This window comes from Bombyx mori, chromosome 18 (genome assembly GCF_030269925.1).
Source record: "Bombyx mori chromosome 18, ASM3026992v2".
NCBI lineage: Eukaryota > Metazoa > Arthropoda > Insecta > Lepidoptera > Bombycidae > Bombyx > Bombyx mori.
In genome coordinates, this window is record NC_085124.1 from 13,678,472 (window position 1) to 13,695,613 (window position 17,142).

Below are 17,142 nucleotides of genomic sequence, written 5' to 3' on the forward strand. Positions count from 1 at the left end.
TCTTAGAACTTATATCTCAAGGCGGGTGGCGCATTTACGTTGTAAATGTCTATGGGCTCCAGTAACCACTTAATACCAGGTGGGCTGTGAGCTCGTACACCCATTTAAGCAATAAAAAAAATTAAATGGAAATCGCTCGAAGTTTTTGCCTTGTCCCGAACCCGACATATAAGGACAAAGGCTCTCACGCACGGCCGATCGTAAGGCCAGTCTCACACGGCAACACGCGAACCAATCACTTTTAACTTATAATTTGTTGCTGTTTATCCTCTCGGAATGGATTTAATTTAAAACGATTTCGTACGATTTTTAATGACCCTGCATTTCGCTAGTCGAGCCCTCGAAGAAAAGCTTTTGTTAGTTATATTGTGAGAAATCATGGAATCGTTGATTGTATGTTGGATGTCTACAAACGAATTCTATATCTGGCGTGAAGCAGTAATGCGTTTCGGTTTGATGTGCGGAGCAGCCGTTGTAACTATACTTGAGAACTTATATCTCAAGGTGGGTGGCGCATTTACGTTGTAGATGTCTATGGGCTCCAGTAACCACTTAACACCAGGTGGGCTGTGAGCTCGTCCACTCATCTAAGCAATAAAAAAAAAACATATTTTTTCCTACCTAAGCTGATAGCCTTGAGAGGTTATATCAGCGGAACCTTACTAGGAATTTACTAGGAACTAGTAGGTGAGCTCACGGGGCTCAAACCTGACGACGTTGCTAACATGAACCCTAGCAAGAGCCGTGCTTCGCAGTATCTACCACCGGATCAGAAACGCGACCCACTGAGAAGATCCGGCGAGAAACTCAGTGGGCTGTGTCTGTGGGTTAATTTACTTGTCGAGCCCTTCGTCGCAAGCGATGGGTTCGACGAGAACGATGACCGGTGCTTGAGGTACCTAAAAGCACCGTTAGTGGATCGGGAGAATCCGAAATGACGTGTTTGGGGCGACGTCGACTGCTTTCCATTCTTTCCGCAGGATCGGGAATGTAGTTACCGGCGGCCACGATGAGAGGGTTCTCGTGTCGTGCCGCTTTATCGAAGTGAAAAAAAAAACGAATATTGTTTTGCGTAAGATGAAAAAACACGTTTTTGTATTATCGAATTATCGGAATGTAAAAATCGTGTATCAATTTGTGATTTGTGTTTGTGATAGATGGTAAAATTGATAAAATGCATATTATCAAGAAATGCAAATTTTTAAAAAAGGCGCTCTCTATGCTGTATTGTAGGTTTCGTCCAGTTGTGTGGTCGGTAGTCTGCGGAGCGGGTTTTTTTTTGTTTTTTATTGCTTAGAGGGGTGGACGAGCTCACAGCCCACCTGTTTTTAAGTGGTTACTTGAGCCCATAGACATCTACAACGTAAATGCGCCACCCACCTTGAGATATAAGTTCTAAGGTCTCAAGTATAGTTACAAATGGTGCCTCGCGTGTCTTTTTCAGGTGTAGTCTCCTTAGAGGAATTGGAGGAGGTGGATGACCTCAGTCTCAGTCTTTTCCTCTTTTTCTCTTGAGGCGCTGGAGTCCGACATAACCCGGTCTTGTACCTCCCTTGACCGGGTATCCCTAAAAGGATTCTCTAGAGTTAAAAAAAAATTGGGTAACTAACTACTACACCACTGAGTGGCCTGGTCGGTCTTGTTTTGTCGATTATGTTTGATATAAAAACACTTTATTAATAACTTACGTAAACTTCTCAATGCGTATAATATATCACTTCTATCTATTCTATATCTTCGTTACGGCGCTAAATCTATCTAATTTTAAAATTCGGTAGGTTCGTAAAATGTTTTACTTTATTACGTTCGATCAGTTAGGAATTGTCAATATGTACATGTTTTTTCTTACGTAGGCTGATAGCCTTGAGATATTATTTCAGCTTCTCCTTCATGTGTAGGTGAGCTCACGGGACTCAAACCGGAGTGTTGCTAGCCCTGGCCTTAGCAAGAGCAGTGCTTCGCAGAATCTACCACCGGATCAGAAAAAGCGACCCACTGATAAGATCCGGCGAGAAACTCAGTGGTCTATGGGTTAGTTCGCTCGTCGAGCCCTTCGTCGTAAGCGACGGCTCCGACGAGGACGGTGACCGGTGCTTGAGGGTCTTAAAAGCACCGAGAGTGAATCTGGGGGATCCGACAAGGTATGTTTTGAGCGACGGCAGCTTTGCGTTACCCCGTCACGGTCGGATAACACCCATTCTTCCTGGCTGAGCCTTTGCTCGCCCACCTGACCTAGTCAAACTGGAAAGGCTTCCAGACCACCTCATTCACAAAAAAAAACATCAGAAGAAAAGAGTTCAACAAAGGAAAAAAAAGCAAGATATCATCAATGTAGTCGAAGGCAAAATATACATATACCTATGCATTATTAAGGACGGCTCAAAAACTGTTAATCAGATCTTGCTGTTAATCAGATCTTGATGAAATTTTAACGGGAGCTTATGGACAACACCAGCTTTCGAATAAAAGAAGATCCATCAAAGTCTGTTAGTTCAACAAGAGCCATGAGGCAGCAACATATACATGTACTACATAAAAAAATTAAAACATTGCGTTTCGGTACAAAAGGTGGTAAAGGCATTACACAATCTAATTGAGATTTAGACCTCATGTCTCAAGATGGTGCTATTTATGCTGTGATATCCGTTGGCCACACTAGATAGCTTAAAACATGGTTAATCCATGAATTCTACAATAAAAAAATAAAACATTCTTAGAGGATTAAATTTTTTCGACCCCTTTTAAATTTACACATATTCAAGTCAAAACCAATATTTAAAACTATAAATTCGAATACAGCAATCATAATAAAACTTTAGCCTTTTTTCTATTAAGACAAATTATTATTGTGCAAATATTGGAAACAATTATTTTAAGATCGTAAAACGTCCATGTGCGAACAGCGCCATCTATGAAGTAGATCACGTACCGACCAATACACCAACACCGCTACTCTAGCGGAACACATTTGGCATGTTTACATTTGAACCTGACTTCTTTAATTAAATAAATAGGCTACGTTGAATTATAATACTTACTCTGAAATGATACGTAAGTTGAGGGCAAGCCCGAAATACCTCGTCGTCTGGGATCCAGCTTGCCTGATTAAATATTAATCGATTAAAAATAAAATATATCTCTGAATCACAGCACCGGTACACTTTCACTTTTCAACACAATAAAAAGTTAGGTTATTCTAGATTTTTCTTTGTATTTTTTTTATTTCGTCTCGATAAACGTTTTTTCTCGTGTCGTAAGGATACGTTGTGCTCCAATGAAGCTGTGATTTTTGTCTGTTTGGCTTTCTGAGCACGATACGTTTTGTCTGCGATCGACGGCCCGACCGACTGACACGGTATCACACAGTGTATTGCCGTGTCTGATATTAGAATCAGAAAATTATTGACCGTGACGAAGGATGCCTTAAAATAATAATTAACAAGTTCCCTGTTGGAAAATGGATAGTTTTGCTTAATGTGTTCGCAAGAAGGTCACGCTACTAATAATTGAAGTGTGTGTGTGTTTTTTGTTTTATGAAAATGATTTTATAATATCATTTCTTTCGGATCATATAATTTAAATGCTTACTCAAGTCGTAAATATTTTAATTGCTAATTACAATTCCTAATTAAATTAAATTCAAGTTTGAAGTGTTAATGGTTTCCGAATTTTAATTTAAAAAACAACATTTTATTTGTTTAAAACATAACACAGTTCTCACAATTGAAAAACTTTAACAAGACGCGTCACCCGTCTCTTTCTCACTAGAATAAATTAAAAGAATTTGTTTTGCGTCTTTGTCTAATGCTCATAGTTTTTTTTCAAGGATCCATAGGTTTGGGAAAAAATATGTTAGTTTCGGCTCCGGAATTCACGTGTGGGGATTTTGTAGGGAAACTAGTGCGGGATGTGACGTAGTGTAGGGTGGCCATGTTCATGCTTTAACCGGTTGTTGTGGACTCCAAACTAGAGTTTATTAATGTGTAAAGAAATAAGTGACCATGTTTTATTTGTCGAAAAATTAATAACAGGCCTACTTTTTAAAAAAAGCCTTTAATACTAGAAATACAGTTATGAAAATAAAAGTTGAGGCTGATGGGATCCGCAGTTAACCTTGAAGGGTGAGGTAACCATTAAGCCATTAAACAATGCAATTAAGGCTTCGATTTAATATCTGCAGATGGGTATCATAATATTACCTTAAATTTTAGTAGAAGTATGAGGTATGAGCACGCTTACACGTTTTTTTAATAAGGGATAACTGGTGGCACGGAGGCCTTTCCAGTTTCACCAAGACAGGTGGGTGAGCAAAGGCTCAACCAGGAGGGGTGGGATTTGCTAACAACTGCCCGAGCGCCTCCAAAGGAGACCTAACGACTCAAGAGCAGTTCCTTAGCGAATGAATCTACTACCGGATCAGAATCGCTATCCGCTGAAAAGATCCGGCGAGAAACTCAACGGGCTGATGCGTGGGTTAGGTTGTACGACAAACTCTTTGCCGAGTTCGACGAGAACGGTTTACGGGGTCCCAAAGCCTGGTGTTAGAGCTGCAGGCGTCTAATGTAAAAGCTATTTGATGTGATGGATCCGAAAGGACGTGTCTAAGGCGTCGACGATTACTGACTCCTGCGTGATTTGGGACTTACACAGGACGTGTATTTCATCACGCAACAGGACATCTTCTCGCTACTTAAGGTGAGCAGCTGCTGATCTTGGTGATAACCCTGAGCTACGATAGCTACGTGACACCGATGAGGTGAAAATCGCAACAAAAAAATAAACAATTGTTATTCAAGTTCAATTTTCTTTACTGTAGTCGTTCTTATCATCGCTGCATCGTAGAAGTCCCTACAAATGGCTTTCAGGAAACTGTAAACATATTTTCAGCCTAGTTCTTTAGCCTAGCGAATCAGTGAATCGTTACTATTAATGTAGACGTTATTTTGATATTATTGACACATCTCATATTATGTTGAGATTTCTCAAGATGGGCGTTATCATTCAGGTATAGTGAATATAAGCTTTAGTAAACCTTGGGTAGCTCACAACGCGCCTTTCTTTAATCATTTATAATAATTAAAGAAATTGTTACCTAACAATGTAACTGTTGTGTTACTCTGGCAATGTAACTGTGGCATAACTGTACAAGGCAGCCTACCTTGTACAGTTAAAAATGGTTAATTTTCCTTTTTTCGAATGTTAGTGGTATTTATAATTTGCACACGATTACTATTGTATATTTTTACCGTAACAGTTTGTAATGCGCCTTATAAGAAACCCTGGACGAGAAAAGCACTTCTTTTCTCGGAAAGCAGTCAAGCTTAATTACCCGGCACAAGTTCTATAATGCATTAATTACCGCGAACTCGTTCCGAAGTGAATTCACGAAGCGAAACAGAATCGAAATAATATCGACAAGTTCAGAGAAGGAACGTCGTGAGAAATAACAGAATATAAATTAAACGTAAGCGAGTAAGTACTTAGTTACATTTCATAACGCATACTGACCGAAATACGAGGAACCGATGGTCTGGGCCGTGACTTGGTTCGGACACAGCGTCTGGTGGGGCAGTGAACCTTCGATTGACAGCCCTTGCTGTTCTTGACGGCCCATTTTCTGTTTACGAAAACAAGAACGGCATTTAATATTACGAATGTTAAAGTTAAATATTGATGAAAGCGCCATCTGGTTTTCTTTATATGAACTACGTGGAACTTATAATTTCATTTTTTTATTATTGAGTTGCGATACGAATTAAAGATGGCGCTAGTTTTAAAACGACCTGGCAGGCATCGTCTTCTCGCATTAAAACTGTAAATCTTAAAAGTTATTAATTTTACACGAGAGTGTTTTAAAATTTTATCATGTAATATATTTAATATTAATCATATTTGGAACATATTTTTTTAATTTTGCCAGTAGCATTATCTGTCTTTTAGAGTAAGATAAAATTATGTAGGTACTCATTTTGTTACTTGTAGTCAAAATAAAGGTAAAAAAAAATAATCTAAACTACGCTCTTTTAACAGTATTTATGAGAAAAATAGTGGTGATACCAAATGTTTACGCATATTAACTCAATTTCGAATATTTTTGAAAATTGTACGCTTTTAATGCGAAAAGGCGACATGTTTCCTAGGACGGCTGAAGTCAGAACCTCCCCATTTTTCTGGTTTGAAGTCGGCTAAAAAATTGTTTTACTGTTAAATTTTTTGGTTGTAATAATTAAATTGATATCTACAACTCGTGAAGAATTAAGAAATTTTAACGAAAGAATAACATAAATGCCTGCCCTGTAAATTATAATTCGTTTTAAATTTCATATATCTACGCCTCTACTAATAAAGTTGACATCTTAAAACGACACAAAAAAAAAATTGTTTTTGGTACATACGTACCTATCTCATTTTAATTTACAACTTAATATATTTACTTACTTGAATATCTGTATTATCCTTGTTTTTCTGTTCCTGGTTCAAGTTTATGTTTTTCGTTTGCATTTTATTCACGATAACCGAGGCGGTCCAATCTGAAAGAATTGCAAGTTTAAAACACTAACATTCTCACATCTTTTTAAAAAACTGATGAAATAACATAACTATAACTTTTTACTGGTGGTGGGACCTCTTGTGAGTCCGCACGGGTAGGTACCACCACCCTACCTATTTCTGCCGTGAAGCAGTAATGCGTTTCGGTTTGAAGGGTGGGGCAGCCGTTGTATCTATATTTGAGACCTTAGAACTTATATCTTAAGGTGGGTGGCGAATTTACGTTGTAGATGTCTATGGGCTCCAGTAACCACTTAACACCAGGTGGTTGAGCTCGTTCACCTACCTAAGCAATAAAAAAAAATTCACGAATCAGAAGAAAAAGAAAAAAAATTGAAAATGATTCTGTTTTTGTTTGAAAAGCTCAAATGTCTACTGAGACAGTACTCACGCAAGCGTAAGGACGCCGATTAAGTTCACTCAAGATTTTTAAGCTTCATATCTAAAATCGAAAACGTAGTAAAATATACAATCGGTAAGCTATTGAAATTGTAGGCTTTTATTTATTATGCAGTACATATTTATGATACAACCCGCAGCACCATGAAAAACGCAAATAATTTTCTACTTTACTCCAAGACAAGTTCAAAATATATTCGAAACCGCCAGACTGCGCCTTAACACTAACGTTAAGGCGTCATTTATAACTGCAATCCGACAAAATTATTTCCGGCGAGATAACACCAATACGTTCGAATTTCGAAATCATTATGGTATAATATACCCACTTTTAGTTATACGCTTAGGTATATTTAAATGTAATACCAAAACGGTGCTTTGCAGGAAGCAATTAATAATAACCGGAGTCACACACGGCTGTTTAGCACCAAATTGATGTGCCCAGTATTGGTGTGGATGTGCCATACAAATTTGAGTAGACTTTTACGCAATCGGGAAGTTACAAGCTCGCACTAAGCACATTGTACTATGGGAACCATTACCTAACGTATTCTTATAAGCAGCCGACCAACTGAGCTATTGGCACTTATCTACGTTTTTAATTAAGCCGAGTCCCGCGATGTTACTCGCGGTTATTGTCGTACCGCAGATGACATCACGGGGCCAAGTTAGTAAAAGAAGTAGCCTAAGTTACTCTTTATATCATCAGCTACCTATCAGTGAAAGTCCCGTCAAAATCGGTCCCGCCGTTCCAGAGATTAGCCGAAACAAGCAGACAGACAGACAAACTGACAAAGGGGATTGCCCACTCTCCATAGTGTGCTAGGCCCAAGATGGACATCAAATATTACTATAAAAATGTACTGATTCAAATTCTTAAATGTATTGGATATCTAAAAAATATATTGAAATTGACGCCACTATTATAAAAAATATAATAAAAATAAAAACTCGTTTTGAGGTTAATTTTCTATATAAATAAGTGTCGGATTGTGAGATACTTCAAGAACTTTTCTTTTCTTAATGTTTAAGATGTTCCTAATGTATTTTTATCCAATAGGGTATAAAAACACACTTAATTCTTTAAATATCTATATTTTCTTCATCTTCATACACAATTAGTATCATCTAAAAATAGCAAAGGAGAGCATATACACGGTTTTAAATCTCGGTCAGGGTAAAACCACAATTCACACAATGTATTTTAGTCGTAGTATGAAACGTTATTGATAAAAGTAAAATAAATCGAAGAAAAATCAAAACACATCCATTTTGTACGCAAGCACAACACCACAAGCAGCAAGCGAAGTGTCAGTCAGTCAGATTAAATTCAGTGTTGACAGTATAAAGAAAAATAATTACATGAAATTCATATATCGATTATTTTTTTAAATAACCGATAATTGATTTATATCTTAATCTTTTTTTTACGAGTACACATTATTTTTTATGTTTTTGTTTTTGTTGTACATATTTAAATAACAATACTAGTAAAGTTTTTTTTATTGCTTAGATGGGTGGACGAGCTCACAGCCATCCTGGTGTTGCTAAGTGGTTACTCGAGCCCACATACATCTACAACGTAAATGCGCCACCCACCTTGAGATATAAGTTCTAAGGTCTCAAGTATAGTTACAAGTTAAAGTCCAATGGGTATGTCTTCGATGTTATTTTATGTGCATAAAATCTATTAAAATCGATTGATTAATGATAATACTTAAAATGATTTATTTATATGTTTTATTTATATACTCAAAATATTTACTTCATACGTAAAAGGTTTTGAAGCTGGCAATATTTTTCCCGCAAAAATAAAAGTCCTTGCTTTTTCAATAGAGTTACTTTTTTTAAGCTACTCATTGTAAACTGTAGTGGCGCTTATTTGCAAGAAAGTAAATGCATATTTATTTATGACAAAATTAATGCACTAAGTATTTTTTCTATAATCTATTGTCCGCTTTGGGCCTAAAATGGGCCATCCCCTTTAAAAATTATATGTTGTTTTGGTATATGTACTCTGTATATATACTTACGCATTTAGTAAAAAGTAGTTATTTTATTATTACAAACAGACGCTCCAATTTTATTTATATGTATAGAAAAATACGTACATACATCTATACATATAAATAAAATTAGAGTGTCTGTTTGTAGTATTGAAATAACCGCTTTTTACTACATGCATATGAATATATATACGGTACATACACAAAAATAATTTATTTTACAATATTTGTCTGTCTCTCGGTCTGTCTGTATGTCTTTCTGTTTGTTCCCGCTAATCTCTGGAACGGCTCGACCGATTTTGATGAGGCTTTTACTAATAAGTAGCTGATGATATAAGGAGTAACTTAGCCTACTTTTTTTAGACTAGCTTCGTCCCGCGGCGACACCCGCAGTTATTGTCGTACCGCGCGCAACATGACGAGCTTCGCCTATCAGTAATAAAATATAATGTTTCCGAAGCGAAGTGAGGGCGGGTCGCTAGTATACACTAAAATCCCGATAAAGAGGAAACAAGCCTTCATTCATCACAAAAACGTGAGCTCGACGTCGGAATCTAACTATCGTCGTTGTATAGTATACGTGGGAAAAAGGCGTTTTTTTACATATCAGTAACGGAGGTCCGTTTCCTTTGGAGTATAGTTCAACCCTCCAATGCGGACGCATGACCGCTTCGATGCCAGATATAGGTGGTTGAATATACTATCGTCTTTTCGCATTAAAAGTGTACAATTTCCAAAAATATTCGAAATTGAGTTAATATGCGGAATCATTTGATATCACCAGTATTTTTCTCATAAATACTATCAAAAGAGCGTATGTAGTTTAGTTTTAGTTTTTTTTTTTTTAGTTTACTTATATTTTGACTACTATTAACAAAATTAATACATAATTTTATCTTACTTTAAAATACAGATAATGTATCTGGTAAAAACTAAAAAAAATAAATGTTGCAAAGATGATTAATATTAAAAATATCATATTATGTTAAACCTTTAAAAGACTCTCCTGTAAAATTTAGTCAGTTTTGAGATTATGCAGTTTTAATGCGAGAAGACGGTGTGTACAACGTGGCTTGAAGTGAATTAACCACAGGAAACCGCGGTTGAGGTGAGCCAAGGGAAGAGATTGAATTATCGATCAGTGTTTACTAGACTACGTGACTCGCGATGTGTAAATAGCTGACTTTATATCTCTCTTACAGGATGGTATTTGTCAAACAGAACTAAGACCTTCAATAAATGTTCACGATTGACTTCCACGGTGAAGGAATAACATCTTCTTCTTCTCTGTATATAAAAATGAATTGCTGTTCGTTAGTCTCGCTAAAACTCGAGAACGGCTGGACCGATTTGGCTAATTTTGGTCTTGAATTATTTGTGGAATTCCAGAGAAGGTTTAAAAGGTAGATAAACATGAAAATGCTCTGAATTAAATAAAAAATACAAATTTGTTTTTCCTTTGATGTGTCCCCCGTCGGACGGATTCCTTTTGTTTTAAATTTATTTTATACAGAAGTTTATATCTTTTATTTATCGATTGAGGCACTACGAAGTCTGCCGGGTCAGGTAGTCGTGTAATAAAAATGAAACCCGCAAAATTATAATTTGCGTAATTACTGGTGGTAGGGCCTCTTGTGAGTCCGCGCGGGTAGGTGCCACCGCCCCGCCTATTTCTGTCGTGAAGCAGTAATGCGTTTCGGTTTGAAGGGTGGGGCAGCCGTTGTAACTATACTGAGACCTTAGAACTTATATCTCAAGGTGTGTGGCGCATTTACGTTGTAGATGTCTATGGGCACCAGTAAGCACTTAATACCAGGTGGGTTATGAGCTCGTCCACTCATCTAAGCAATAAAAAAAACCTTGTAAAAATACACATTTAGTTAGCCTTGTTGTCGACTGAAATACTAGCCGGATGTTCGCAGTGGGTCGTGTTTCCGATCCGGTAGATTCAGCTAAGCACTGTTCTTGCTATGGCTAGTGTTAGTACATTCTCATAGGCTGAGTCCCGTGAGCCCACCAGTCACGGTGAAGCCATAACAGAGGCTATTGGCAGGTAAATAGGCAAAGAGCAGGAAGCCGCTACCATTGAGATTTCGACTTTATTTCTCAAGTTGCAAAAACATCCGTATTGAGTATTTATTGTTTACTATGGTCATTGGAACTATGTATTTCTTTTTTAAATTCCCCGTTCACAACAGCCTAGTGAAAAATGAAAGAGAATGGTCCTATATAGCTGGATGGATGATTTCAAGGCCCACATGGGAGATAGGGGTAAATGGAACCCATAGACATCTACAACTTAAATACCGTTACGCACCTTGGAACATGAGGTCAAACCTTTATTGTATAATGGCTGTCTCACTCTTGAAACCATGACTGTTACGCGGCAAAAAATGTAAGTGATGGTGTCTACATCTACCCAATGCACAACATGTACGGTCAGGCATAGTCTGAGGTCTGTTAAAATGGTTTCAGTATACGGTTTTAGGGTTCGTTGTGACTAATTGCTCGATCATTCGTAATCCTGAAGCCATATGATTCCGGACATGTCATCCTGTCAACTACAGTCGGAGTATACGGTGTCGGTTTCACTGGAGTGAATCCCACAGGAACCCATGTCACGGGCTTGACGGATGACAGCGAATTTCCGTGTAAGCCAAAGACAAAATAGCAGTCATTTTAAAAAGGCTTTTCTATAAGCTCTTTTAATGTGACCGAAACAAAGTAATGCTTTCTCCAATGTATTAATGTGTATACATTCATCTGTTAGCTAAAATCAACAGTTTGATCACCAACCAACCACCAACAGTTTGATTGTAGTATATAAAGTATATAACGTGCTTTTATGGAAGAGCGGAGTCTCCTAGTACAGGCTTGCACGCTTATAATAATAATAATTATTATTATAATTCATTTATTTGTATAGAATGCAGGTACAAGTATGGTCTTAGTATAAAATATATTCAATCCCACTACATTCTGCCTGTTGGCATACAAATTTTGCAGGAGAAACTTACAGCTAATTTAAACTAGGTATTAAGATAAATTTAAGAATGAGATCACAAAAAAGTTTATTATAAAAATTGAGATCTTAATAAGGAGAGTGTTACAATTCATTATTTAGGAAATCAGTAACAGAGAATAACACTTATTTAATAACAGCGAAGACAGGAGTTGTTTAAATTTTAAACTTAAAGGGAGACTCCAATCATTGTATTATTTTAACTCGCTTTTGAAAATAAAGTATTTTTGTATTTTTTTTATCACAATTTGTACGGTAATTTTGTCCATAAAGTGATGAGAGAAATGGTTTCTAACTAACTTTCCTCTTCATATGTATCCTTAAGTAGTGTTTGAAGGTTGTGTTACGCTACTAAGTGGGTTTTTTCCACATGTCCTGACTGTTTCTGCAGCCAAGCAACCCTCGGTCTGGTTTGAAGGGTATGACAGCCGTTATTGCAATGCGCTTGTGATATCGACCTTAACCAAAAAGCGTAAAGACCGCTTTTCGATTGAGGCGTTTGTTAAAGCCGATTCAGTTACAGTAAGAAATACTCTCCTAATATTAAGTGTCTGGTAAGTGGTTACTGGAGCCCATAGACATCTAGAACGTAAATGCGCCACCCACCTTGAGATATAAGTTCTAAGGTCTCAGTATAGTTACAACGGCTGCCCCACCCTTCAACCCGAAACGCATTATTGCCTCACGGCAGAAACAGGCGGGGTGGTGGTACCTACCCGTGCGGAGGTCCTACCACCAGTAATTACGCAAATTATAATTTTGCGAGTTTGATTTTTATTATACGATGTTATTACCCACCGGCATTACAGGCACACCAACCACACTCCAATTGGAACACAAACGAGGCCTGGGTTAAAGAATGGTCAGCCAGATGCATCCCACCTGAATTGTTCGAGCTGAATCCACACTCCCGCCCACCTGGTTTCAAAGAAAAACGCCCAATCTGGTGCATGCTTAACCACCTGAGAACGGGAGTTGGTCACTGTAACCAACTGCGGAAGAGATGGGGCTGGACGGAAAACGAAAGCTGTGAATGCGGATGCCCAGAGCAAACTATGCGCCACATTGTCATGGAATGCCCACTAACGAAATTCGCAGGCCAAGTGGAAGATCTCAAAAATGTAACAGAAGAAGCTATCGATTATTTCACAAACTGTAAATTTAAATTATAACCACGCAGTGTAAACGAATGCCATACGATAAAAAAATAAATTCCTTCACCGTGGAAGTCGATCGTGAACATTAAATTTGTTAAGTACGTATTTTATTAGAAAAAAATTTCGAATCAGAATTAGAAAGCAAATTAGATTAAATAAAAAATTTAGAATTTTATTTAGAAAAAAGAATTTTTCGTTTTCCGTTCAAGAACCAAGTCTACTGTTTATTTTCTTGTTCAGCTTTTCCGATCAGTTTCATGAATATCCAAGAAACTAAGGTATCTCCTTTCGTTTTATTCGATCTCGTAAAGCAGCTCCCATACCGCGCTTTCCCTTTGCAAAGTTCAAAGCCATAAACTGAGCGTTAGGGCCGCCTGCCCTTTGTACCTTGAACGTGTTTTGTTCGGTTGTCTCAGGCCATGTGTCTTTGTGAAGGTCATTAACATTTTATTCATGTATATGATGATTATATTCATGATTATGATGACAAGTGGTCCCCGCAGTAGTCGAAATTGGACTATAATTAATTGAAATTATAAGTTTGAACATTCTTATTGGTTCTATTGTCAAAGACTATTAAACTTACAATTACAAATAATGTTAAAGACAAACATTATTAAATCTATTCTCAATTTGACCACAGACTTTAAAGTTTCACAATTGACAATTTACAAAGAATATATTGATACGTATGTGTTGTGTCAAATACACGGTAGTGTGTGTAATGGTTTTTTTTTATTGATTTAATGTATTTTTAATGCATAATTTTTTTTAAATATTAGCATTCTGCACTTCTTCTATATATTCTCTATAAGTGTGAGAAATTTCATACTTCTCCGTCCGCGCTATCTTCGTTAAAAGGGATACAAAATTTTGCTTCGCGTTTTAATATATAGATTATATTCATGATTTTGATCAACATACCCCTTATTACGTAATTTAAACACGATTGTCGACCTTTGGAACGCAAGTGCTATCCAAAATTTTTCTGATAAATTTTCCAAATCGGTAGGTACCTTTATGCTTTGAAGATAAAACCCACAAGCGAATACAAGAAATGCCTGATCCCGAATCGAATGTCAAGGACTATTTCCATATTCACTCTGAAGAATGACAGATTTGCCGGGCGGGGCAGCGTTGAACCATAATGAGACCTTAGAAATCATGTCTCTAGGTGTGTGGCGGCATTTATGCTGTAGATATACATGAGCTCCAGTTACTACTTAACACCAGACGGGCAGTGAGTTTATCCACCTATCGAAGAAATAAAAAATAAAAAAAAGTTCTAACGAATATTTTGGTAAAATGATAATTAAAAGCTTTTCCTAACGGAAGCCCCAGGGGAAGTTTTTACCATTGTTTGCAAGTAGCTGACTGTACCAATTTCCAGTTAATTTGGTATTATTTGCCCTTGGCTTAAAATGTTCCAATTAGTACATCGCTAAATAGATGATTCCTCGAAAAATAATCTATACTAATATATAAATCTACAGTGGTTTTTACGGATGTTCCGTTATAACTACTGAACCGTGCATCCGATTGACTTGAAACTTGGTATCCATGTAGAAAATACATTTACTTAATGTATAGGATAATATTTATATGAGTGTTGGACTCTAATAATAATGACAATAAATAATAATGTTAGTTTTAAAAGCGCAGCGAAGTGGGCGAGTACGGCTAGTATTTTTATAAACTCAAGTTCTTGTATCCCACAGATTCACATATAGACTTTAGAGATATCCCTCGCAATTCCTTATTGGTACAGACAGCCCTAAGCTTAGGGTGTTAGAACGTAAATCTTGGATTACGGAGCGCCTTGTTAATGAGATTGCGTTAACATTAAACACAGTTAAGAATACGGTAGTTTCGTGTCGTTCCAAATCTCACTTTGTTCTCGTTTTGTTGGAGGTCTCTTGCGGAAATTTATTGATAATAGGAAAAACAATGTTGGGTGGGATAGGATTTTGATTTTACATCCATTTTTTTTATGGCTTAGATTGGTGGACGAGCTAACGGTACACCCGGTGTTAAGTTACCGGAGCCTATAGACATCTACGTAAATACAGTCACCCGTCTTGAAATAAGACTTCTAAGGTCTCAGTATAGTTACACCTCTATACCTTAAGGATCCTTTTTTTAGTTACTTTTTTTTCCTACCTCTGCTGATAACCTTGAGAGGTTATTTCAGCTTCACCCTAACGTGTGTAGGTGAGCTCACGGGGCTCAAACTGGAGTGTTGCTAATACTGACCCTAGCAAGAGCAGTGCTTCGCAGAATCTACCGCCGGATCGGAAACGCGAACCACTGAGAGGATCCGGCGAGAAACTCAGTGGGCTGTGTCTGAGGGTTAATTTACTCGTCTAGCCCTTCGTCGCAAGCGACGGGTTCGACGAGAACGGTAGAACGGTGACCGGTGCTTGAGGTACCTAAAAGCACCGTTAAAGGATCGGAAGGATCCGAAATGACGTGTTTGGGGCGACGTCGACTGTTTACCATTCGGTCTACAGGATCGGATAAAGTTATCATATAAATACTAATGTAAGATTAATGTCCGGACAAGCACACGCAGTCGAAAAATGACTATAATGTGAATTAAATTATTGCGTTTCGTTCAGTATTTGCGAGTCGTAGACATAATTTGAACTACTTAAGTTGTTAAGTCGGCAATTACATAATAACAATTAAAAAAAAAACAAGATTAAAACATAAAAGCAGCTTTAATTACGAATTAATAAATTTTTCGTGACCGTTTAACTTCAGGTAGATTACCGATTTAGAATAAAAAATAGTATAAATTATTTAGATAATACGAATATAATATTAATAATCTCTGTTACAATCGCGTGAGTCGGGAGTTAAGTGATTTTCTAATTCCAATTTTGTGCCCGACGTGGTTCAATTATATTTGTCGATTAATCCTTATTAGTTCTCGCCCAGATGTCGATGGTAAGCGACATCTCAAAATTTAAATTTATATTGTGTTAATAAAATTATTTGTTTTGTTTTTTTTAATTATATTTTGTAATTGTCGTGGGGAAAATCGATTTCCATTTTTTAAGAGCAGTCGTCATATAGCTAATAAAAATTTATAAAAAGGAAATAGGTTTAAAAATTTAATTTTTACTAAAATGTTTTATCTTTGCATATTTATATATAATTAGGGGTCCCCCGGTAGTCGAAATTCGACTTATTTAATTTAAATTATAAGTTTGTACACTATTATGGTTCTATTGTCAAAGACTATAAAGATATAATCACAGATTTCGCCAACACTACACTTTAGACAAATATTAATAAAGACAAACAATAATATATTTTTTTAAGGGATTTTATGACCTGGTAACTAAGACCTTTAGGTCACGTCTTATTTTAATTTATATTAGTAAAAATATGTATAGATGGAAAAAGTCACCTACTTGTATCATTTAATTAGGGTAATTTATGTGTTTTGAAATCAGCAGAATTACTTTTACCACCGTTTCTCTGGCGGGCCACTTTCTCCATTGTTCAAAAATATCGAAACAAGAGAACTAGGTAATCGTGAGCTCGATTTTTCTATACACGACAGTTGATAGCCTAAAGAGGTTATTACAACTACGTGCTGACTAGTTTGGTAGTACACGGGGTTCATACCGGGAGGATTTACTACCGCAACAGCAGGTGTAGTGCTTCGCAGAATCCTAATTGCAATCACGACCCATTGGGAAGATCCGGCTAGAAAGTCAAAGGGTTTTAAGGGTTATGTCTACCGGAGGGCTCGGTAAAGTGAAACATAAATAATTATACTAGCGAATTTAAATTATTTTGGGTAAAAAAATCCCTGTTAGAACTGTGATAAAATGTGTTTTATTAGATTGATCAGACATTTATAATTATAATTTGCGTAATTACTGGTGGAAGGACCTCTTATGAGTCCGCGCGGGTGGGTACCACCACCCTGCCTATTTCTGCCGTGAAGCAGTAATGCGTTTCGTTTTGAAGGGTGGGGCAGCCGTTGTTACTATAC

The 17,142-nt window shown here is 37.0% G+C and overlaps 1 protein-coding gene across 1 annotated transcript in view; it reads right to left on the minus strand.

Annotated features, from left to right (window-relative positions):
- LOC101744177 (uncharacterized) overlaps window positions 1-17,142 on the minus strand; it is a 108,045-nt gene that overhangs the window by 75,839 nt on the left and 15,064 nt on the right. Inside the window, exons 2-3 of the mRNA XM_038017315.2 lie at window positions 6,439-6,530; window positions 5,509-5,617 (exon numbers count right to left, since the gene is read on the minus strand). Of these exons, the coding sequence (XP_037873243.1) occupies window positions 5,509-5,617; window positions 6,439-6,501 (172 nt within the window). The 5' untranslated portion in view covers window positions 6,502-6,530. The remainder of the gene's footprint in view (window positions 1-5,508; window positions 5,618-6,438; window positions 6,531-17,142) is intronic.